A 26,390-nucleotide genomic window follows, 5' to 3' on the forward strand; every position below is an offset into this window, starting at 1 on the left:
CTGTGGAGTCAAAAGCATTCGCCTTAAGGACAACATAAGGAAGAGACCGCAACTGACCGAGCCAGGATCGTGTGCACAAAGAGCTGCGGTCTCCTGTGGAGGAGACAACACAGAAGGAAAAAGTCCCACACCACACAGCGTTACCTTGTGGGGTGTCGTACCGGCATGGGAATCAGCTTAGGCACTCCATGATCCCGGCTCAGAGGTGCATGTCTGTTCAGATAGAAGATTCCGTATATAGTCCATAGAAGATTGCACTCTCCGGAATATGCCAAAAGATCTTCTTTATTAAATTATCGGTGCCAGGTAAAAAGCAGGAGAGGAGCTAGGTGCAGGACCCCTCACGGACGACGGCCGTTTCGCTTCTAATCATGCTTCGACAAGTCCACATGGAGAGATAGGAAACACACCCTCTTAAAGGGGAGCACCTAGTCCACGTCACTGCCATTTTATATGGGCACTATGTATTGTCTATGTGAATATTGATATCTCTGTTTATGTTGCACTTTTGTATTTGCATATCCCTCTATGTTTTTAATGGCAGTGACGTGGACTAGGTGCTCCCCTTTAAGAGGATGTGTTTCCCGTCTCTCCATGTGGACCTGTCGAACCGAGATTAGCCGCGAAACGGCCGTCGTCCATGAGAGGCCCTGCACCTAGCTCCTCTCCTGATTTTTACCTCTCCCCGATAATTTAATAAAGAAGATCTTTTGGCATATTCCGGAGAGTGCAATCTCATCTCTTCTATGGACTATACTCCTGTGGTGGAGACTTGCGGCCCCGCAGGTTAGGACCAGCCGGGTCCAGGGCACAGTGGGTCCTGATCGTAGGTACGTACCCTAAAGTAGCTTTTTGCTGACGATGACCAGTATACAAAACTCATTTTACATCCTTGCATTTGAATACATTGTCTAAATATTATAGCTAGTTTGATAAATTTAGTGATCTAATAAATAACTAATAAATATAAAAATAAATATACAATTCACATGATGCATAATGTACAGCTTACACGATATATGTATGGACTAAGTTGCATGTTCACTTTTTAACACATTGTTTACAGGCTTTATAAATGTATATTAATATTTATGGTAAATATTAATTATATCTGAAAATGGGAGAATAACTTCATAAAATAATTGCATTGCTTATCCTGCCTCAAAGTTTTGATGGTTGTAAGAGGAAACAGTCAACAAGCTCCTGGTCTCTCACGACTCGCGTGACCTTCGGTGGTGGGAGAGATAGTCTTTCTATATCAGTTTACTGTACGATGTCTGGAGTAAGAATATAACATCCCTGAATGCAAATCGCCCAGTTAGGAAATTTCAGCTCTGAAACGTTAGTGAATTCAGCTCCGGATTGTAATAAAGGCTGTATATCATGGTCAAAATGTGATAAGTGATACAACAGATTTGCAAGATTACTCTCCTTCATAATTACATATATTCCATAAACTTCAACAAATGATGTTCAAATGTGATGCTTTAATTTCAAGGGATTTTCTGGCCCTGTATAATAGCAGTCAAGTGTTTCACAATAGTCAATGATTATGTCATATTACTTGGTGATGACGTTAATTATTGGTGGCAGACCGGTGGCCAGTGGGGCTGGAATGGTGATAAAATATATTCTTGACATTGTGAACTATTTGACTGTTTTTAAGAGTTTTGGAAGCCACCTTTAAAGAGAAATAGACAAAAAGAAGTCAAATCCCTCTAAAGTCATTGTCACGCTGTGCAAAGCTAACATCATAATACAACCAATACATAATGGAAACACAGATATAGATGACACAAAGTGTTATCCAGTCAATGTCTGCAACCCATGGCAGTCTGCTTTCTGTCAGCTTGGCATCACTGATGGGAGTGATGGTGGCTTTATAGACTGGTTTACGAGTTTTTAATTGGCCAGAGTCCTTGGCAGAACCTTCTTGTATAATCAAGGATTGCTTTTCATGGTCGACAAGGTGATCACCTGTAGGATGTTTCTCATTCTTTCTGTACCTAAAGAGAAAGTTGTTATTTGTGGCAGGTTCATAATGTGATATTTAGTGAAATACAAAAATATTCATGGAAATTCTTGATTTTTCTCCTTAACCTGCAGATGGAAATTACATGTCAACATTATAATCAAGACTTTAGCACCAGTGATGATGTGTGAATTGTTAGTGTATCGCCACTTGTATATATTTCCATGCGTTACTAGAAGGTATAAAAATAAATTTGTGCATATTGACTTTGTATAATATACAATATATAGGACTGTGCTGAATTAGGAAATGGTCAGTATAGAAGGACTGTATAGATTAGGCAATAGTCAGTATAGAGGGACTGCATGAAGTGACACACGGTACAGAGCAGATTTAGGCTGCAACTTAGAAACTAACCAGACCAGAGGTAAAGAGAAAAAATGTTTCTCAAATATTTTATCTGGTGAGATCTATTTTTCTATTTAAAAAGTTATTTCCAAGATGATATGTTTTCCCCTGTCCAAAGAATACTAGATAGCTTGAGGTATGACCACTGAGACCCCCAGGGATACCGAGAATGGAGCTCTACTCAGCAGTTTCCAATACTCAGACAAGGAATGGAGCAGAGGTTGTAAAGGCATACCACCACACTGTTTAAGATGGAAATTCGCAGGGCCTGGATTCTAGCTTCCAGAGTCCCATTCTTGGGACCATTAGGGTCAAATCTCAGTGATCAGCTAAGTATGCTCTTCCTTATCTTAAGACTAACTTTTTTGAACATTGTAAAACTGCAGATTCAACAAGGCACAGTATTAACAATCTCCTATATAAAAATGACTCCCTTAATAAAAATAAATTAAATTTGGTTTGTGGAACAGGGCATCATTAGTGAAAATCAAGATCTCTTTAGGCCCTTACTAATTGCTTTAGTCAGAAATAATGAAAGTAAGCAAGTTTGTAATTGACTTGCAGTTTCTGTTTGCTTTTATTTTCCAGCTGTGAGAGCTTTTATCTTACATAGTGTACAGCTTGTTTTCATATATGCTGGCTGAATATGTCCAGCAGTTATTTTCCATGATTGGAGTTAACTCTAACATCCCAGTCAGCTCTGTCCAGCCCACTGATTTCAATCTAGCAGTTAGCTTCTCACTTACCCCTCATCTCCTGAGGTGTCAACAATCCTACATAATCACAATCTCCCAACCCCATAGGCAGCTTCCAAAGCAGTTCTCCTCATGGGTGGAATTATCAATAGGTTCCCAAGAGGTAAGTAGTGGAATTATGCATTATGATAAGCAATTGTACAGCAAAGGGTCCACATATTGTTCTTGCACAGGGTCCTCTTCTGTCTATGTTTGTAGCTGGTTCTTCTAATCAGGGCTCTAACTTTCTCGAGCTATTCACTTATTCAAATGCATTGTTATCGCTATATGTAAATATTATAATGATTATTCAGTTTGTTACAATGTATCAAACTGATCATTCATTGCTATGTTAAGTTTAGGCAGCTTAAATCTGCTTATCTATTCAAAACCTTACTTTATCTGGAAGTCATCTCTAGGACATGAAGTACTTCTGTTCTATAAATGGTGCATGTCCCCCTTGTTGAGATTTAAACCTTGATTGCTGTCAAAAGAAAGGTTTTACTATAAGCCGCTTGCCAATCTTGTCATATAGGTATTAGGCTGTTGACTAGTTCCATTTAGTTAAACTAAAAACTATAAGAATATTAGACAAGAAAAATCCTATTACAAAATCCATTTAGACAGAATTACTATTGTTGTCTACAGGCAATCATAAAATGATGCAAATCTATTACAGTGGTGTACATCACATATTTGGTGAATGTTTGGCTCATATTAGATTATTTACTTTTTAATATTATTTCTTGTGTAGTATGCTTTAATTGGTGCAAAAAAATGCACATTCAAGACCATCTACCACAACGTAGTCTGTGTTCATTGGAAGGGAGCTGGAGAACCGCCACGTGATGCCGAGCACCCAGGAGAAATGAGATGCCAGACCACTAGGAGTCGCTAGACACCCTAATGGGGTCAGGAGCCAGGAGATCACATCAGTAACAGACTGAGAGAGAGAAGCCGAAGTCAGTGTATGAGCCGAGGGTCAATAAACCAGGAAGTCACATGAAGTACCAGATAGAGAGCAGAGCCGAGGTCAAAATATAAATCAAGGTCGGTAGGCAAGAGGACAAGTCAGGTGCTTGGGAGAGAGCGGAGGCGGGGGTCAGGAACTAGCTGAACATTAGGGAGGCAGGGAGGCAAGACGGAGATGGAATGTGGTAATATCAAGCAGCACAAGATCAGGACAGTCATTTATGGGAATTAGAGACGTACACTGCAAAAAAGGAACTATCACTGGCGGCGTTCTGGGTGGACTGGCACCCAGCTAAAGCAAGCCATAACCCGGAACGAGACTTCAAAGAACAGACCCCTAGCAGAAAACACAGGATTTAGACCAGGAACAATAAATTCATTGGAGGAAAATATGAGGCCCAGAACAGGCTCTGCAGGAGAGCAGAGCACAACTCATCAGAATCATGATGCGCCATTTATCTGATGGCATCCTCAGCTCTTCTTTTGATGAGCTTGCTGGGTGCGACATCACACGTGTGTCACATTGCAATGATGACATTGTGCCAGTCTGGCAGCCATATAGAGGCGATTCTCTTGCTCCTATCCAGTAACCACTATCATGTCAGATAGCCTAGGATGTGCAAATAGATTTACATCAACTCTAATTTGCACCTAAAGATTGATGTACAAAAGTGAAAAAAAAATCTAATTTTGTTTTACCACAAAACCCCACTCTTTTTTGTAGACACTTTGAAAAGTGTTGTGTAACACAAAAATCTGTTCTTTTTCAAGAATTTAACTAATAAAGGTATTTAACATGATTATGGCATCTCTAATGTCAGAATTCTTCCCTATTGTGTTATAATCCAGCTGTGTTACATAAACGGGTAGATGTATAAAGTGATGTTGAGCAAATAGATTTGTAGGACCCTGGTGTGGCGTCCACATCGTCTCTCCATGGCTGAGGCCACTGCAGTGCAAATTTCCTCAGCTGGCATCCTGGGAACCTCTTGTAACTACTAGGTCCTGTGACATCAGGACATTGTCATGAATTGCAAGAGCCTAGTAATCACAAGACGTGCCCAGGATGCCAGCATTTAAGTGCCAGCCGAGGAAGTTTGCATTGGCCTGGTCCACGTGCCATGGAGTACCAACTTTGATGCCGTACCAGGGTCCTGCAAATTGATTGGCTCAATTCTAGTAGTGAGTATATAAGTATATGTAGGAATATATTGACTTGGCAATTTATATTTTAACACACATTTCTATAGATATCAGTGGTAAATACATCTCTAAATTCACGTTAAATTCATGGTATTGTTCAATCAGGTTAACATTGCCTCCGATGGGCAGAATAGCGTTATTATTCCACCAAGTAACAAAAAAGTAACTTAGATCAATGAGATCAACCAGAATCAATTACGATCTATTATTGAATGGCTCAGATGGTAAAATTAGTACTTTCATGTTTAGGCAAGCTGCGCTGCAGGAATGGAGAACCTTGGGATTCCAAATTGTTTTTTATTAATATCAACACGTTTCGGCTCCGTGCTATCTCCTTTCTCCAGATACAGCGACAATAGTTTTTTTAATTAATACCAAATTTAAGTAACTACTTGTTTTTCATACCTTGAGCAAGGCACCGGTGCACCATTGAAACAAGCTGGTATTAAAAAAGCTGATTTGGAACCCCAAAGCTCTTCGTTCCCACAGCGCAGCCCGCCTAGATGTCACCGTCTCAATTTTTCCCTTTATACATCTTTAAGAACCATTTCCTCCAGCCAGAAATTAACAATATCTATTTAATTTGATTTTTCCACTCGTAACACACGTCTGTATTTTAGTCAAGCTTTTGTCAAAGTGTTAAATGTTGTTTTTATTCGGCAGGCTCTACACCATGTTAAATATTAAGTCTATGTAATCTAAACACTGTAAAGGGGGCTTTACACGCAGCGATATCGCTAGCGATGTCGCTGGTGAAAGCACCCGCCCCCGTCGTTTGTGCGGCACGGGCAAATTGCTGCCCGTGGCGCACAATATCGTTAGGAGCCATCACACGGACTTACCTGCCTAGTGACGTCGCTGTGGCCGGCGAACCGCCTCCTTTCTAAGGGGGCGGTTCGTGCGGCGTCACAGCGGCATCACTAAGAGGCTGCCCAATAGAAGCGGAGGGGCGGAGATGAGTGGCCGTAACATCCCGCCCACCTCCTTCCTTCCTCATTGCGGGCGGCCGCAGGTAAGCTGTAGTTCGTCGTTCCCGAGGTGTCACACGTAGCGATGTGTGCTGCCACGGGTACGACGAACAACCTGCGTCCTCAACAATCGACAATTTTTTTAAAATGAACGACGTGTCAACGATGGACGATTTGGTGAATATTTTCCATTGTTAACGGCCACTCGTTGGTGTCACATGCAACGACGTCGCTAACGATGCTGGGTGTGCGTCATGGAATCCGTGACCCCGCCGATATATCGTTAGATACGTCGTTGCGTGTAACGGGGCTTAAGGCTTTGTGCATATGGTGCATTTTTGCCGCGTTTTACATTTCTGAAAATCTGTAAGGATATCCTGATGCCAGCAAAGACTATGAGAATTCTGAAGTGTAGTGCACACATTCAGGATTTTTTCCTTGCAGATTATGTTGCAGAAAATAATCAGCAATGTGTCAATTCTTTCTGTGGTTTTTTACTGCGTTTTCACCATTGAAAGCAATGAAAAACACATAAAAAAATGCAGCAAATCGTTGCAAAAAATTTGCATTTTTCCCCGCAGTGTTTTTCCTGCCAGAACATGCAGATTTGGGTGCAGATGTCTGCTACCAAATCTGCAATGTGTGCACATAGCGTTAGGCTTCCAGTCTGTTTACAGTTTCCAGCAGTTGTCATGTGATCAGTCATATGATTTGCATGTTTGCAATCATATCCGACTTCTTCCCTTCTTTCTTTCAGCAATGTTCCAATGTGCCTTTGCAAAGATCATTAAAAGAAGGTGGCTGAAAATATGCAAATCCCATCAGTGCTCATGTGAAAACTGCTGAAACCAGCAAGCAGAGTGGAATCCTTAGGCTATGTGCCCACGCTAGAATGTCCCTGCGGATTTTTTTGCCTGAAAATCCGCGACTTTCGCGGCAAATCCGCACCCGCGGATTTGCCGCGGATTTACCGCGGATTTGCCGCGGATTTTGATGCGGATTTTTTTTTTTTTTTCCCCATTCAAAGCCAAAAATCCGCACCAAATCTGCACCAAACAATTGACATGCTGCAGATTTTTCCGGATCAAAATCCGCGGCAAATCCGCCGCGGAAAAATCCGCAGCATGGGCACAGCATTTCCAAAATGCCATTGAAATGGCTTGGAAGTGCTGCTGCTGCAGATTTTCGGCAAATCCGCGGTAAATCCGCGGCAAAATCCGCGGTAAATCCGCGGTAAATCCTGTAGCGTGGGCACATAGCCTAACAGTGTGTAAATTACACACTACTAAAATTCGGCCTGATACAGTGCCTCCTGAGGGATTCATTGGGCATACACACAACAATTATTGTTATGCTTTAAATAAGTAAAAATATAATGAGGTCAATCTTCAGAGACCACAAACAAGGTTCCTAAGTTTCATCTATTTACAGACAAAACTCTAAATGAGTGACATATTTGATGAACATGTGTGGCAATTGATCAATCATGAAGAAAAAATAAAAGTATTATTTCTGTTTTGATTTTTGCCTTAAATTCCTTTGGCCTCATACACAGGGTACTGCCACATGCTTCCATTCACAATCTGCAAGAAAAATTATTACAGCATGCTACAGTTTTATCCAGGATATTCACATTTGATTCTATCATTTTCTCTGAGTATTTGACCTTCATCGTTCCATAAATACATATTGCATAATTTATGATCATTTACCCCAAGTCATTTTGCATATTGATTGGATCAACACTGGAGAATTTCATCAAATCCAGTTCCTCCTTTCATATGATTTCACTCTAGATCTGGCCATCGATGTAAAGATTGAGTCAAGCTACCACTAGGCAGCGCTGGGACTCAGGTAGGAAAAGAACTCCTGAGTGCAATTAAAAAGAAGTCCACTAGAGGTCGCTAACATAAGAGCAGGGATAGTGATCAGTCAGGGTCAATGCCGGGATGTCACGTCTGTGCAGAGGGGAAAACAAGCCAAAGTCAAAGAATAGAGCCGAGGTCAGATACCGGGAGAGTAAGTAAGCACAGGGAAAGTGGAGGACACGGAACAGGACCGGAGTCCAGAGTACAGGGAGGTGCGGAGGACAAGCCATGCAAGAGGGACGGAGGTTAGGATGGGCAGGAGAGATGGAGGCAAGGACAGATCGGGGAAACGGAGGTCAGGTCAGGTCGAGCAAGAGGGATGGAGGTCAGGACAAACAGTACCGGGTAGCAGGACAAGAAATAGAGAACTTTTCACAGGAACAGTGCACAGAGTAGAGCCGGAAATATTACTGGCGACGTCCTAGAGGTAGCAGCACCAAGATATTGCAGCGCGACCCTCAGAACGTGGCCAGAATGAACAGGCCCCTTTCCAGAGACCTAAACCCCGGAGGCAGGATACATGCAGTGGCTCAGGAACGGCAGAGTCATGCATGAATCATGACAGATGGTCTACCAAAAATTAGAAATCTGCCTCATTCGTTAGGAAGTCATTTTTACCCATTCATAATGTCTGAAAATATCAAGTGCTGGCACTTTTCTCTAAGAGAATCTGAAAATGCAAAAATATATCAGAATGCTAATGACGAAAGAATCTTTACATCTATGGCCATGTTAATAAAAATGACTAAAATCCAGCAAAACCATCTCCATTGTTTGTTTTCTAAAAACGAATTTATTACAGACATCATAGTCAATAACAAATTTTATTAAAAATCTGTTTATCACATTCCAGGTATTTTCCTGATTCAGTAGAGTTGTTTATTGCTAATACTACATTAGTGCCACCCTGACAAAGTTTCGAGAATCTGGGGTTTAATAATGGGTGGGTATCAACTAAACAGTTTAACAAAATATTCCAAGTGAAATAAAGGGGTAAAATCCATAGTACATTTTCACAGAACCATTTTCATATATTTCATAAAGCAAACAAAACGTTTAATAGTGAAACGGTTTAGTATCCTGTAAAAAAGAAAAACCTTTATTTTGTAGGGATGCACCTGGACACATGCACGCATAGCATGGGCTGTTTTCAAGTTAAATGTCATTGTGGAATGTAGTGTTAGAAAAGGAACAACAGATGAGAAACCGGACTGTGAGCAACAGCAACTGAGGTAAAGTTAAAATATACTATATGGTTATAAAAAGGTACCATGCTGTAGTATTGGCACAGGGGCCTTCAAACTGGTCTTCAGGGAACATTGTATAAACCAACAACCAGAAGGAGTTCAACTTCTAAGATCATATTATCTCTAACTCTGGGTATTGCCTCACCACTTCTTTTTTTGTGATCGGATCCTAGTAGGCAAAATTATTTTTGTTGCCCTAGGCTATGACAAAATGGTCTATTTAGGACACAAGCATGTCCAACAGACAGAATACATACACGTTAGGCTGAGTTCACATGTCCAGTCATTTGATAGAATGGATCCGTTGGGAAACTGATTTCTGTCGGATCCGTTTTTTTAACATGTAAGTCTATGGACAACGGATCTGTTAACGGATTGATATTTAGCATAAATCAGTAGACAGAGGAGGAAAAAACGGGCACATCTTCCAGCCAGCAATAAATGCAGCGTATCATCTGTCTCAATGGACGGGAAATCTTGTTTGCTAGTATGGAACTGCCACGAGGGGTGCACCTCACAAAAAAACTGGAAATCAGTACATCATAAATATAGAACGGAGGGCACTCACCACTTGAAAGCAGAAATCTTGTATTTATTTTTTACATGGAGCAGGCATAAAAGGACGGAGGGGAGAGGGACCGACCACACACGGATGTGTGGTCGGTCCCTCTCCCTCCGTCCTTTTATGCCTGCTCCATGTAAAAAATAAGTACAAGATTTCTGCTTTCAAGTGGTGAGTGCCCTCTGTTCTATATTTAGGATGGATTGATATTTAGCCGTTCATTGTATTTGCATTTGTAATAGATCCATTGTTTTTTTAATGGATCCGTTACAAATGGACAATAAATAACAAACCGTGAACGGATCCGTTGTCCACAGACTCCACATGTTAAAAACGGATGTGGCTAGCATCTGTTAGTTAACAACGGACAAAAAAGTTGTGCTACCAGATATAATCAATAGACAATAAGGGGTCTGTTTTGGGAGAAAAAAACCCCAAACAAATAAAATGAAAGCAGATCTTTTTTTTTTTTTTGGACTAACATTTGAAATTAATTTTTGTTACCTTTTTACATTTTAATAGTGACTTTATGTCTTTTCAAATATACATTTCTTTCAGTACTATCTGGAAAAAGGACAAGTAGATGTTGAGCTGCCTTTTTTAATTTAGTTAATCTACATGACTAGGGGCTCTCATTCAACCAACTATACTATGTGTATAGGAGATTTAAAGGGGTTGTCTACTACGTACTTGGACAACTATTTCTTAAAATGCCTGAATCCCCCAAGTAAAATAAAAAAAAAAGTTTATACTCACATGCTTCAAAAACCTTCATTCCATTGATGTTGGCATCTCATCTCCAGATATTGTTTTGGTTCAGATGACATGTTGCGGCATCTGAGCACTGCAGCCAATCACAGTCCCTGACCGGCTGCAGCTTTTAGGCTACTTTCACACATCCGGCTTGAGCCCTGTGGCTCAATCCGGCTGTGCAAGCTATGCAACGGATGCGGTGAAAACACCGCATCCTTTGCATAAGTTTTTCCTTTGCGGCCCGTCCGGTTTTTGCCGCTTGCGGCATGCTACTGAGCATGCGCAGTGGCAAAAACCGCATGCGGCGGCCGGATGCGGTTATTGCCGCATCGCGCCGCATCCGGCCGCCATAGGCATGCATTGAAAAATGCGCCGCATCGGCCGAATGCGGCGCGATGCGGTTTTTTTTTGCCGCACGAAAAAACGTGCCAGGCAACGTTCCATCCGGCCGCCGCATCGGCTAAATCTGCCGCATGCGGCAAAAACCGGATGGAACGCAAGGCCATGCGGCACAATGCGGCACTAATTAAAGTCTATGCAGGAAAATCGCAACCGGCAGCAAAAAAAACCGGTTGCGATTTTCCTGCAAAGTGCCGGAGTGTGCCGCACAGGAATAACCGGAGGTGTGAAAGCAGCCTTAGTCTTTCGTCATAGTCTGCTCTAATGTAATACTGAAGAAGTCTCAGAAGAAAATCACTACAAACAGCCATTAACCAACAGCTCAAACAGCAAATGCACTCGTAGGATGCAGCCGGCCCCTTATGGTAAAGGTGGGGGCAATACAGGTGCATAATACCGATGAGACAACCACTCACAGCCTACCATATTATGGAGGGGGTGGTTGCTGACATTAAAACTGCACACAGACGGGGTTTACATAGGGCGCAAGTCATACAGGTACGTGCAAAGCACAATGCCTGGCAGCCTATTGATGACGTCCATAATATTAGAATAGGTGGGCTTCCTAGAACTAAATAAGTGCCTCAACACAAGGGACAGACGCCCAAAGCTGCATCTTGCAGAAAATTGTGCAATAAATAAAATGATATAAAATGATATTAAATAATAAAGTGAGGTATTGGTCCATATTTTGGCCAAAATACATAAGCTCGTAATCCGGCGTCAAGGGAATTTATGTCCTTTTCTATGAATCATTTTGAATTTCGTGTAGGGACTCATAAGCATGGGGATCCTTGCAAAATATGGACCAATACCTCACCTTATTATTTAATACCTGTGTGACTGGCACCCTATGCAAACCCCATCTATGTGCAGTTTTAATAACAGCAACCACCTCCTTCCATGATATGGTAGGCTGTGAGTGGTTCTCAAATCAGTATTCTGCACCTGTGTTGCCCCCACCTTTATCATAGGGGCCCGGCTGCATCCTGTTAGTGCATATGCTGTTTGCCCTGTTGGCTAATGGCTTTGGTGAGTTTTTTCTGTGACTTCTTTTGAATTTATGTCCTTTTCTGATATAATATTGATGAGCTGCAGCCAAACAAAGACTGCCAATTGGCTGCTGTGCTAACAATGTCACGCAAGCACCGGTAGACCCAGCAATGACATCGCTAGAATACCTCTGCCAGTGCCAGAAGTGAGTATAAGCTCTTCATAATTTAATTGGGGGGCTCAGGCATGGAAGAGGTTGTCCAACGCCTCTAAAGCTTTATCTAAATGGCTGGACTTAGGTTCGATGAAGACCGGTTTTTTAGAAACGTGAAGGATGGACGTGAGGTTAGGACATAATCTGTCAAACCTAGTGCACACAAAATAAGGAGATAAAAATACACAAATAAGTTACTCTATATTTTATTTTCATTATATGCTACCCACCATGTTAGAGTAGGCTCTGGATATCCGGAAACTTCTACTTCCAAAGTAACAGGAGAACCTTCCTTAACTGTTACATTTTGCAGGTGCTTGGAGAAGGCAGGACTTTGACCCGCCAGACTAACATTGTTTTGTTTTTCTGAAACACTTCTAATCGCCTCTTGGGTACCCATGTGCCTCTGGCAGCTTTTGGCAGGGTCTAACTGAAACATGAGACCAGAGAATTCATCTGGGGTGGCATGCGCCCTATCTTTAGTTCTAGCAGTGTTATCAGAGGCATGCAATTGTTCTGTTTTTTCCGTGCTTTCGTAAACAGAACTGCGCTGCAAATGACTTTCATGCACCTCGTTCAACAAGTGGTAATTAGGCTTAGATTTGGCAGGAGAAGAACTTAGGGAATAGCGGGTCTCATTTACTATTGTCGAATGGTGTGAGAAAGGAGACTCTGCTTTGTATCCAGCAGTGGGTGAATAGAAGCGCTCAGTGTAACTAGAAGTCTTTTCCTTTCTGTGACTTGAGGTATCAGTGTAAGCGACAGGTGTTAAGAAATCAGAACTGTCCATCACCCTCTTGCCACTGGTGTTTATGTGCATTTGCATGCTGTAGGAGCTGACATGCATGCTGTGCGAGCTGTAGCAAGGCTGCTCATCCTGCTCTGTCTCTGACTGGGGGAGGTTGGATTCAGGAGTTTCAGCAAGCGGAGGCAAGGAGATGTCATCGGGGGATATGCACTCATATTCATCCCCAGATACAGCTTCATCTGCCAGCAATTCAGGCTGCATGTCTGTATCTACTTGTATACTACCGTCTTTGGGAGTTACTGGCAGATCTATGGTTTCCCCAGTCTCATTGATTATGGAAATTTCTGGTACTTTCTGTGGTTCCTTTGAGAAAAGAAAACATTTAAATTCAACAAAAATGTATTTGTATGTAAAAATGTAAAACGGTAGTTTGATTTTATATATACTGTATATACATATATATATATATATATTTATTTAACTATTTAGCAAACTGGATGAACACTTGTAATTTAAAATCTTATATGTGGATGTATTCCATTAAAAAGATTCCACCACGGTGTACAGTATATACATTATAGGCTATTAATAGAAAAATGGATCCTTATATATACCTGCAATTTGTCCTCTAATTCCTTTAAATAAATACATAAATCATTCACAGAAATGAGGGCCTCCTTGTGTTTCAGCAAAGTTTTCTCAACATATTTTATTCCGTCCTCTGGTCCTAAAAGCAAAATATTCAAGTATGAAAAGTGTCACAAAAGTAAAAAAAAAAAAGATTAAATATGCCACTTTCATGACTAAGCATTTTTTATATCCTACGCTACACACGGGTTCCAGACAAACCAAGTAACGTTTATGCCAACCCTTTGTGATTCCATGTTTCACTAAGGTAAAATAAAGAGCCTATACTCACCTCCACGGCTGGCGTGGTTCCAGTGGTGTCGGGGCTCACGTGGGATTGTGACGTCACGCAAGCCTTGCGTTTCTTCACTTCCGGCTTCTGTCTCTCTGCCTTCGAACAAAGTAGCAATCAACAGGAAATGAGTGGCAGCCGGAAGTCTCACTTCCTGTTGATTAACTCACTTGTCCGAAGGCAGGTAGAGAGAAGCCATTGCCGAAGGGGTGTGGAGGTCGCGTGATGTCACAACATCCCATGAGCCCCGGGACTGCTGGAACCATGCTGGCTGCGGATGTAGTATATTATAAATAATAAATAAATAATAATAAATAATAATAATAATAATAATTATAGCATTTATTTTACCTGGGGGAAATATGTGGAATCAGAAAGAGTTGTCCTAGTATTGGACAACCCTTTTCAGCTTGACTTAGACCCCATCTGAGAATAGCATAATGCAGGGGAAGAGAACCTGATTCCAGGGATGTATCACTCACTGGGCTGCTTGCTGCGGTTTTGATAAAATCAATGTTTAATCTGAGATCTACCAGTTCTCCAAATGTTGTCCTCCATATAACTTTCTCCACATAACTAATTTACAGTTTTCTGTGTGCAAAGGCCATAGACAGAAGGCTGCCAATTAGTGGTGGGGTGGGGTTATAGAAAACTGATAAAACAAAAAAATTGTCCCCGAAGGTGGAAAATCCCTTTAAAGGGAACCTGTCAGCAGATTTGGGGCCTATAAGCTGCGGCCACCACCAGTGGGCTATTATATACAGCATTCTTACATGATGCATATAAGAGCCCAGGCCGCTGTGTAGAATGTAAAAATCACTTTATAATAGCTAAACGGTCGCTGCAGTGGAGTTGGGTCATATGGATGTCTCTGTTCTCTGGTGCCGACGCCTCCTCTTTCGGCCATCTTCATCCTCCTTCTGAAGCCTGTGTGCATGACGCGTCATACTTCATACACACTCGCTGGTCCCGCACAGGCGCACTGCAATACTTTGATCTGCCCTGTTCAGGGCAGATCAAAGTGCGCCTGTGCAGGACCTCAATGCCGGCTAGTGTGGATGAAAGCTGTTTGAGTTTTCAGCATTGGAGAGTGAAGAGTTCAGAAGTGCGGCTCAGCCATTATTGTATGCCTTTATATGTAATTGTGCTGCCCCCGTGGTTCGCTGTGGCTTGAGAGTCTCCGAACCCGGGGGTCGTGCAGCTACTCCAAATGTAAGAGGGGGTGGTATTTACAGGGGAGTTGATATATAGTTTGTGACGCCACCCGTCGTGTACGGTAATTTGGGAAGTATCGCCGCTGCCGTTGGGAGTACCCGGGGTGATGGAGTGGGGCAGCAAGGTGTCGTAACCCTCCACGGGTAGTGGATGCCCCGGGACTCGGTGTAGAGGGGTGCCGTGGGGGGAAGGGGTCCCTCTCGTACTCACTCAGTCCATAAGCAGACACTGACAACCGGGTAAATTAAGTCTCTGGAAACCGCTGCTGCTGAGGGGAGCTCATCCGGGTCTCATCGCCAATAGTGTTGCCTGGTGATACGAGACCTGCCTCCTGGCATTTAGTTTACTTCAACTTGGTGGCCCAGTAGTATGGAACTAGCCAGGCCCTGTTCCCTACTATGGCTAAGTATGGGAGCTTGCTCTCAGGGCTCACGCTTGGGATTTCCTGGACCGTTTTGGATTGGAAAGTCCTATCTCCCTCATTGCGCTAATGCCCCAATTCTGGAGCGGGTGGGAACAGATCATAAAGGCTCCATTCTCATCAGATAAATTATCGGATTGCCTGAAGCTACTCCCCGACCTAGGGTCCGTGTACCCAGTCGTGCCTTCGGTCCCGGACTGGTGACAGTGCCAGGCTGCCGGCTGTCCTCCTCGACAAGTCCTGACACCTGGCCACAATCCTCTGCGACTGGGGGTCTGACTCCTATAGGCCCAGACCACCGTCTGCAACCTAGACAGTTCCTTCAGGAGCTACCGCTCCCGACCTCCTCTCTCTCTCTCTCTCTCTCTCTCTCTCTCTCACTCTCTACACTTTTCTATTTCTGACTACATTCCTCATCTCCCCTCCCTGACCCCCCAAGTGGGCGACTCTATTCCACTCAAGCCGTCCACTGGTGTGCCTGGTGGGTGTGGTGCAGTGTGTATCTAGGATTTTATTTGCTGTTGGAGGCAACACCATTTAGATAGGGACCCAGAACCAAGAGGGAGGAGGAATACTGCACGGAAGGGCAGCTTGTGCAGTACCCTGTGACGACCTGATAGTCCAGGGGAGTCACATAATTACACATAAACAGATGTAAGGAGTTTTAAGCTCCAAATGCATGCATTTAAGTAAAAAAAAAAGTCCTCAAAGGTGGACAACTGCCTTAACAACTTCAGATTTCAATTAATAGGGCAATTTGGTACAAACGCCCTGGGTGAAAAAATAAAATACCAACCAATTGGCAAAGTATTATTTAAATGGGTATTCTAGTAGACGATGTTATCACCATTCCACAGGATGGGTGATAATGTCTAGATTGGGTGTTCGACACCTGAATCCCCCACTAATTGCCAGAAGGGACTTTTGCCCTCCATCTGTACAGAGCAGTTGTCAAGCATGTGCTCTACCACTCCATTTATTTTCTATGGCACTACTGAAGATAGCTCAGGGACAAAAGTTTCCCATTCTGGTGATTTGTGTGGGTAATAGGTGCCAACTACTTACTATTGGAATACCTCTTTAATCCATATCAAAAGTTCTTGTGAACAGTTGTAAAATAATTTTGTCAAGCCTACACACTCCAAATATATCTGCCGCAAGCAGTGTCAGACTGGGACGGCAGGGGCCCACCAGTAATATTGACTCTAGGGGCCCACTGATCAACTACATTCAAATATTACATTCAGAAACTTACCTATGCTTCTATATAATAATATACTGGATAGTTTGTAAAATGAATGATGAGATGCCTCCTGTGTCTGTAATTAGTAAATCAAGTGTATTGTGACAACTACTGATCATATTTTGTGGCTAAGTGACATACTTCTGCAAATGGGCCCACCAGAGGATTCTCCGGTTCTCCTGTGGGGCAGTCCAAGCCTGGGCATAAAGTAATGCAGATCTACAGCACTTGTAAGAAAAAAAATCAAACCCTTACCATAAATGTGTTTTGCGATATTTGTCATTTGCTGGATTCTTTCTTCTTGTTGTGGTACAGTGGGTTCCACAAACTTGTTAAACTGCTTAAGAAGCACCTCTACGGACTCCTTGGTTTTACACTCTGCAGAGTAACGTCCCACTCTGACCACTGTGGAACAGGCTTCTTCACACCAAAAGAGACTCTTGAAAAGAGAAAAAGAAAAATAATATTAATAATCTAAAAATCATCATCATCATCATCATCATCTTAATTCTACTCGTAAAGAGGATGGGCACCCCAGAATATTTCCTGAAGCTCTAATTGAGTAAACACATCAGACGTGATGGGGAAAAGGTAGAGGAAGGATGAAAATCACATGAACATGTTGTATATATCATTCTGTTACTGACTCCTCTATAGTGAAAAGCAATCGATATTCCACTGGGCCTGGTTTTGTTCTTGGCAGTGAATAAACAGGTATATACTTTGCAAAGTACAAATTACACTTGTGAAGGACATATGAATCAAGCTGCATACAAGGTTATCCTGGAAAACAGTTGTTTTCTTCTGCTCAGGCAATGTTCCCCAACTCTGAGGACTGTTTTTTTCAGACAGACAATGCGCCATGCCACACAGCTAGGTCAATCAATGTGTGGATGAAGGACCACCACATCAAAACCCTGTCATGGCCAGCCCAATATCCAGACCTGAACCCCACTGAAAACCTCTGGAATGTAATCAAGAGGAAGATGGATAGTCACAACCTATCAAACAAAGAAGAACTGCTTAAATTTTTGTGCCCGGAGTGGCGTAAGTCACCAAAAGCAGTGTGAAAGACTGGTGGAAAGCAGCCAAGACGCATGAAAGCTGTGATTAACAATCATGGTTATTCCACAAAATATTGATTTCTGAACTCTTCCTGAGTTAAAACATTATTAGTATTGTTGTTTCTAAATGATGATGAACTTGTTTTCTTTGCATTATTTGAGGTCTGAAAGCAATGCTTTTTTTTTTTTGTAATTTTGACCATTTCTCATTTTCAGAAAATAAATACAAAATGTATTGCTTGGAAATTCGGAGACGTTGTCAGTAGTTTATAGAATAAGAGAACAATCGACATTTCAATAAAAAATATACCTAGAGAGAAAAATCTGAAAAACTCAAAATTTTCCAGTGGTCTCTTAATTTTTGCCAGAGCTGTAGTACATTGTTAACCACTGAGCCACTGTGCCCCTATATATATATATATATATATATATATAGTGCAGAGCTAAACCCTGAGCCACCCTGCTTCCCTATATATAGTACAGTGTTAACCACTGAGCCACTGTGCTGCCATATATATATAGTGCAGAGCTAAACCCTGAGCCCCTGCGCTGCCCTATAATATAGTACAGTGCTAACCACTGAGCCACCGTGCTGTCCTATATATAGTATAGTGCTAACTACTGAGACATTTTATTGAGCCAAAACTAAACTGTGCCATTTTATCAATACAAACATGACAATGTTCATGATACCTACACACAATATGTATAGTAATATATGTATATATATATATATATATATATATATATAGAGGGTTTTTTTATTTATGTATATATACTGTAGCCTTCATCTCTGCTTTAATACTTCATTAAAATGTAATGATGGATCATTTTATTACATTATTTTCCTTTTTAACAGCATGGTGCTATATAATTAGCTCTAATAGACTGAAAACAAAACTGTACTAATTACCTCCTCCATTATATGTTGTAGATCTTCTGCCATTTCAAGGTAGACTTTATAATCTTTCATCACAACACAGAATTCATTTATTTGTTTCTGCAGATCACTAATTGACTCCTGAATAATATCTGCTTTGTTCATTTGCTGAGAAACGTGGCTTTCTAACAGTTTCCTTTCCAAATGATCAATTTTCTTCTTTAAAGCCTCCGTAAATGAATAGAGAAAAAGAGAATATAATTCACATATAAACAAAGAATTGAAATAATTATGTAAAACACATATACAGTCTGCTTTCATACAGGTCCCATCCTCAGATTTTACATGTCTTACTGTACTTAAAGGGAAGCATTTAAAACACCAAGCCTACAAAAGAGAAGACATTGTTTGTGTAATGCGTGCATCCAGGAATCAGGGAAAAGGGGGTGCATTCCATTGAAATATAGGATTGGAGGCCCACTGAGCAGCAGGTTATGGATGCAGAGCAGACCATTCATATAGTGCCCTGTGTCTAGTTGCTACATATACTGGTATCCATCATTCCTAAAGTACATAGTATGCAAAAGCCCTAATTTTACCAGAACAATCCTGAAAACTGAAATATAACTCCAAAGAATAGAGTATTCAAGACCCCAGGGTAATTCCTTAGTTGAGTTCATTATTATTAACTAGAAGGTGGCCCGATTCTACGCATCGGGTATTCTAGAATTTACGTATTGTGTAGTTCATGTATGATTTTTGTTTTATATATATATATATATATAGATGTTGTTGTGTGTAGTTACCAAGTGTTTGTGTAGGGGCTGTACATGTTCTGGGTGTTGTCTGGGTGTGACGGGGGGTGAGAGCGGTGTTGTATGTGTGTTGCGTGTGTTGCGTTGTTTGTGGAGCGCTGTGTGTCTGTAGCGTTGTGTGTGTGTTGCGCGGTTTGTGTGTGTGTGGTGTGTTTTGGGGGGAGGTATGTTTTGTGCAATGTGTGTGTTGTGCGGTATGTGCGTATATTTGTGTGTGCCGCGGTGTTTGTGTGTTGGGTGTTGTGTGTGTGCAGCGTTGTCTGTGTGTGTGGGTGTCTGTGTAGGGCAGTTGTTTGTGGTTCCCAGTGTGTGTGTGTGTGGTGTGTGGTGTGTTGTGCAGTGCGCGCGCGTGTGTGTGTGTGTGTTGGGGGGAGGTGCGCACTCCCAAACGTGCTCCATCCCCCATGCAGCGCACTCCCCATCGTGCTCCATCCCCCATGCAGCGCACTCCCCATCGTGCTCCATCCCCTATGCTGCGCACCCCCCATCGTGCTCCATCTCCCATGCTGCGCACTCCCAAACGTGCTCCATCCGCCATGCTGCGCACTCCCAAACGTGCTCCATCCGCCATGCTGCGCACCCCCCCATCATGCTCCATCCCCGATGCTGCGCACCCCTCCATCGTGCTCCATCCCCCATGCTGCACCAGCATCAGCCTCTCTGCCCCCAGCATCAGCTTCTCTGCCCCCAGCATCAGCCTCTCTCCTCCCAGCATCAGCCTCTCTCCTCCCAGCATCAGCCTCTCTCATCCTAGCATCAGCCTCTCTCCTCCCAGCATCAGCCTCTCCTCTCTGTCCCCAGCATCAGCCTCTCTCCTCCCAGCCTTCCCCAGCATCAGCCTCTCTCCTCCCAGCCTCCCTCCTCCCACCCTCCCCCAGCATCAGCCTCCCTCTCCCAGCCTCCCCCAGCATCAGCCTCCCCCAGCATCAGCCTCTCTTCTCTCAGCCTACCTCTCCCAGCCTCCCTCCTCCCAGCCTCCCTCAGCATCAGCCTCCCTCTCCCAGCCTCCCCAAGCATCAGCCTCCACCAGCATCAGCCTCTCTCCTTCCAGCCTCCCCCAGCATCAGCCTCCGCCAGCATCAGCCTCTCTCCTTCCAGCCTCCTCCAGCATCAGCCTCCCTCTCCCAGCCTTCCCCAGGATCAGCCTCTCTCCTCCCAGCCTCCGTCCTCCCAGCCTTCCCCAGCATCAGCTTTCCCCTCCCAGCCTCCCTCAGCATCAGCCTTCCCCAGCATCAGCCTCTCTCCTCCCAGCCTCAGCCTCTCTCCTTCCAGCCTCCCCCAGCATCAGCCTCTCTCCTTCCAGCCTCCCTCAGCATCAGCCTCCCCTTCCCAGCCTTCCCCAGGATCAGCCTCTCTCCTCCCAGCCTCCTTCCTCCCAGCCTCCCCCTCCCAGCCTCCCTCAGCATCAGCCTTCCGCTCCCAGTCTCCCCCAGCATCAGCCTCCCCAAGCATCAGCCTCCACCAGCATCAGCCTCTCTCCTTCCAGCCTCCCCCAGCATCAGCCTCCCCAAGCATCAGCCTCCACCAGAATCAGCCTCCCTCATCCCAGCCTCCCTCAGCATCAGCCTCCCCCTCCCAGCCTCCCCCAGCATCAGCCTCTCTCCTCCCAGCATCAGCCTCTCTCCTCCCAGCATCAGCCTCTCTCATCCCAGCATCAGCCTCTCTCCTCCCAGCATCAGCCTCTCCTCTCTGTCCCCAGCATCAGCCTCTCTCCTCCCAGCCTTCCCCAGCATCAGCCTCTCTCCTTCCAGCCTCCCTCAGCATCAGCCTCCCGTTCCCAGCCTTCCCCAGGATCAGCCTCTCTCCTCCCAGCCTCCTTCCTCCCAGCCTCCCCCTCCCAGCCTCCCTCAGCATCAGCCTTCCCCTCCCAGTCTCCCCCAGCATCAGCCTCCCCAAGCATCAGCCTCCACCAGCATCAGCCTCTCTCCTTCCAGCCTCCCCCAGCATAAGCCTCCCCAAGCATCAGCCTCCACCAGAATCAGCCTCCCTCATCCCAGCCTCCCTCAGCATCAGCCTCCCCCTCCCAGCCTCCCCCAGCATCAGCCTCTCTCCTCCCAGCATCAGCCTCTCTCCTCCCAGCATCAGCCTCTCTCATCCCAGCATCAGCCTCTCTCCTCCCAGCATCAGCCTCTCCTCTCTGTCCCCAGCATCAGCCTCTCTCCTCCCAGCCTTCCCCAGCATCAGCCTCTCTCCTCCCAGCCTCCCCCAGCATCAGCCTCCCCCAGCATCAGCCTCTCTTCTTCCAGCCTCCCCCAGCATCAGCCTCCCTCTCCCAGCGTTCCCCAGGATCAGCCTCTCTCCTCCCAGCCTCCGTCCTCCCAGCCTTCCCCAGCATCAGCTTTCCTCTCCCAGCCTCCCTCAGCATCAGCCTTCCCCAGCATCAGCCTCTCTCCTCCCAGCCTCAGCCTCTCTCCTTTCAGCCTCCCCCAGCATCAGCCTCTCTCCTTCCAGCCTCCTTCAGCATCAGCCTCCCCTTCCCAGCCTTCCCCAGGATCAGCCTCTCTCCTCCCAGCCTCCTTCCTCCCAGCCTCCCCCTCCCAGCCTCCTTCAGCATCAGCCTTCCCCTCCCAGTCTCCCCCAGCATCAGCCTCCCCCTCCCAGCCTTCCCCATGATCAGCCTCTCTGCTCCCAGCCTCCTCCAGCACGCCGTGCTCCTCTGCCGACACTCACACACCCGATCGCATCCACTCACACACACCCGATCGCATCCACTCACACACACCCGATCGCATCCACTCACACACACCCGATCGCATCCACTCACACACACCCGATCGCATCCACTCACACACACCCGATCGCATACACTCACACACACAGACACTGACGATATCGCACATATGCGCTCACACTCACAACATCCGGAGATACCACATGCCTCTGGCCATGTGATCCTCCGTCAGGTCCTGGAAGGTCACAACAGCACAGTATCGAGGCCGAGAAGCAAGCGATATCGCCGGATGCTGTGAGTGTGTGGATGTGAGGTGTGTGTGAGGTGTGTGTGAGGTGTGTGTGAGGTGTGTGTGAGAGTGAGTGTGATCTGATGTGTGTGTATGTTTGTGTGTGTGCTGTTATGTGTGTGCGTGTGGATCTTCCGCCGCAGCAGGACCTTGATGCGCTTGTAACCATGCGAGCATGGTTACCAACGTATCCACACCACTCCCGTGCGAGCGGGGGCCGGGGGGGTGGGGGTGGGGGTGGGGGGGAGTACAGTACTCACCTCCGTGACAGCCGTGTCAGTTCGGGGAATGCGCGGGGGGAGGGAGGGGGCGGGGCCAGAGCTAGCGTGCATTGCGTGAGGGGGGCGGGGCGTGGCGTGGCCGAATTGCCAATGCCTGCAGGGTGCCGGGGCGAGAGGCCAATCTGTGGGGGGGCGGAGCCTGGGCGAGCGGCTGGCCAATCCGTGTGGGGGCGCAGCCTGGGCGAGCGGCCAATCCGTGTGGGGGGGCGGGCCATGGCGAGCCCAGCGGCCAATCAGCTTTGTGTCACCGTAAGGACACAATTTTGGAGCATGACAGACAGACAGATAGACAGACAGACAGACAGACAGACAGAATAAGGCAATTATATATATAGCTAAGGCAAAAGAACAACATTTCAGCCACAATATATTTATTATTTCTTTTTGGCTTAAAGGGAACCTGCGACCAGATTTGTCCCCTATAACCTGCAGCCACCACCAGTGAGCTCTTATATACAGTTCATTAAGCCCAGCAGTTGGCAACAGGGCACCATCTATTTAGTTATCTGTCAGGCACGCTCGTCATGGACCCTCAGGACATTCATCCTTTGTGTCGTCTAGCCATTATTTCGGTGTCCTATATGCACCAAGACTCATTTATTGATTACATAAGTCCATCTGGTCTACTATATCCCCTAATGAACCCCTTTCAATGTAGGGGGGAAATGCATTGGGATCTTTAAGGGCATACTTCAGCACGTGGTGCCCCTTTTGGATTGCAGGAGGTTCTTCAGATGTGCTGAGTACCCTCTTATGAGGCAAACTATTTTCTTATATCTTGTGCCTTATTTATACACCTAGTTACACTGATTGTAATCAGGCTGTTCCACACCCGGGAGGGCTAGGTGTGCTATATGTATCTATATTAATTTATGCAGTTAGCGTGTGTTTGAATAGGTAATAGGGTACTAACGTTTATTTTGGTCTGATACATATATTATTGACTCTAGGACCATGGTACAGTTGGTACTTTGACTTGATCAGACCTGACTTCTTTTTTTATTAAGCACTAAGCTCTTTGATTGTGGGTAAATTTATGGTGAGGGATACCTTTATTATTTTTGATAGGTGAGGGCTAGTGATCAGCGAGTTTCAAAATACTTGGATTTGCAATACTCGTAACGAGTACTGTCTAATACTCGCATATTCATTCAGAATAGCATGTGCAATGCAAGTCAATCGGGAATACTCGCAATGTAATGAGTAACCCAAATTCCACACTATTTGTGCGAGTAGCGAATAGTATGGGAGTCGAGTTACTCGTTACTTTGCGAGTATTCCCCATTGACTTGCATTGCACACACTATTCGGAATGAATACGAGAGTATTAAACAGTAGTAACTACGAATATCACAAATCTAGAATAAGGAGAAAAGAAGTGCCATAAATGAGGGATCACCAAACAAATAAATCAATAATTATAAATAAGTTTATTACATATCAAAAACATTTTTGTGTCACACAGCACCTATGGTGTGAAACAACCATAGCCAAACCATTAAAACATTTAAAATATGCAAAAGCACACAAGAAAACTAGGTGTTCCCCAATATAAAATGGACCAGAATTGAATAAGCTGGCTAGTATATAAAACCAACACACAATAAATGTTTTAAGGAAATACAAAACACAATGAATTAGCAAAAAGTACATTACAATAAATGTGTTTAGATTTTTCCAAATAGTTACGTTGTGTTTAGGCTCTAGTCACAGCTAGACATAAGGTCACGATAAACCATGATGTTATAAGATGAAACAGCCTAGTAAAAAATGAAGAGACTCCAACATCTCCAGGAGACAACACCCCAGGCTGTGCTGATGCAAGTGTGCACAATAATCCTGGATTTAGAGCATGCTGATAGCTTGCCCTAGATATATTTGAGGACCATGGGAAATCTCACCCCAGACGCCGATATCCCAGGCTGTACTCATAAAAGGTGCACACCATAGTAACTGGGGCTAGAAAATGATGGTACAAAACACATGGCTGAATCAGAGGTCAAGGGGATCACCGTTACCCGACGCGTATCGTCACACTAAGGTGACTTTCTCAAGGGCAAAAAGTAAGTCAATATCGCAAATCCGAATATTTTGAAACTCGCTCATCATTAGTGAGGGCATATTAGGGGTAGCCGACGTGGAGTGGGGGCGCCAATAACCTTATGGTGCCGACCTCCGCTGTTAGGTAGGGAGCAGTGTAAGGTAAGGGCCCCCCTTAATTTCCCAGGCCAAGCCTTAGACCATACTGCACTCTTTACCCTTAAGATTTAACATCCCAGTGGTATCTTATTTGTGCACTCTACACAGCACTTTAGTATTTATTTTGACTGCTTTTAAATCAATTTAAGAATCAAAGAATAGCAAACAATAAAACCAAATATCCCTCTTTTCTTAAGAACACAGAAGATTTTTTAATAACTAGTAAATTGCAAAGTTGTTAGTTTTTACAAGCACTTTACAATTTGACCAATTTATGAAGATGAGACAACCCCTTTAAGAGTAATAATTTATTCCCCACAGAGTTTTATATCTTAAAGAAGTTCCATTGTGCTGTTATTGTAGCTGATTACTTACTTGTCACATCTAACATACAACATCTACGGGTAGAGGAGAGAAGTCAAAATATAGATGCAATATAATATGTATACAAATAGCTGAAAGTACCTGTATTTTCTCTGTATACATTTCAACTTGCTGTATCTGGTTCTTAATTACTTTCAGATTTCGTCCTTTATCAGCCTTCTTTGTGTAGTTAAATTTCAAGTTATTAAATTTTTTCTTCAGATCTTTAAACGACTCTTTCAGCTAAAATTATATAAAAAAATGTTTAATCTAAGACATGGTAAGAAAAAAAGTTACACTCTATTTTTTTCTTTTAAAAAAACGTCAAACACTTGGGTAAAACTTGCCATGTAAACATAAATGTTTCTTTTCATACAAACCACTGTGCAAATATCCATTTTCATCTTTGTGAAATAAAAAAAGGGGTCTCCAACCAAAATGCTCAGAAGTCAAAATTGCACATTAAACATTGACAGGATTAGTAGGAATTGCATGTAACATTCACACTATTGCACTGGCCCTTTAAAACGCAGCCATTATTTTTTTTGCTACAGTATTGTGTTCTCTTTGCCTTTCAAGAACTATAACTTTGAGTTGCAGCTTTGAATGGGATAGGATTAAACGAACAAACAGCAATTTCACCATTGTTTTTTTGGGTTCTGATTTTATAACTTCTCGGGATCCTTACAGCTTTCTTATCTTTTTATTTTATTTTTTATTCTTGGAGGGGCAATTGACCTTTTTAAAGAGGGGGCAGATAGTGTTTGGATTCGTGTTCGGATTTTGCTATTTACCGTATATTTCGCTTTATAAGACGCACTTTTGTTCCCCCAAATTTTGGGGGACAGTAGGGGGTGCGTCTTATAAGCCGAATATACGGGGGGTATATATATATATGTACACTGCAGGGTCCAGTGGAGGTGGGGGCAGCAGCTCTGGAGTGCAGGGGAACGCTGCGGGCTGCAGCCTTTGATCCCCTGCTCCCGCTT

The 26,390-nt window shown here is 44.0% G+C and overlaps 1 protein-coding gene across 5 annotated transcripts in view; it reads right to left on the reverse strand.

Annotated features, from left to right (window-relative positions):
- Positions 1-704: 704 nt before the first annotated feature.
- CCDC141 (coiled-coil domain containing 141) overlaps positions 705-26,390 on the reverse strand; it is a 242,401-nt gene continuing 216,715 nt past the window's right edge. For 2 of the 5 annotated variants that reach the window (XM_075317398.1, XM_075317396.1), the window contains 6 exons: positions 25,504-25,644; positions 18,817-19,011; positions 17,095-17,278; positions 13,656-13,768; positions 12,524-13,404; positions 705-2,006 (listed from right to left, as the gene is read on the reverse strand). In XM_075317398.1, the coding sequence (XP_075173513.1) occupies positions 1,709-2,006; positions 12,524-13,404; positions 13,656-13,768; positions 17,095-17,278; positions 18,817-19,011; positions 25,504-25,644 (1,812 nt within the window). In that variant the 3' untranslated portion in view covers positions 705-1,708. Of the gene's footprint in view, positions 2,007-3,524; positions 3,599-12,523; positions 13,405-13,655; positions 13,769-17,094; positions 17,279-18,816; positions 19,012-25,503; positions 25,645-26,390 lie in introns of those variants that run through there. The other 3 variants (XM_075317400.1, XM_075317399.1, XM_075317401.1) reach the window with 2 other exon arrangements.

This window comes from Anomaloglossus baeobatrachus, chromosome 7, assembly GCF_048569485.1.
Source record: "Anomaloglossus baeobatrachus isolate aAnoBae1 chromosome 7, aAnoBae1.hap1, whole genome shotgun sequence".
NCBI lineage: Eukaryota > Metazoa > Chordata > Amphibia > Anura > Aromobatidae > Anomaloglossus > Anomaloglossus baeobatrachus.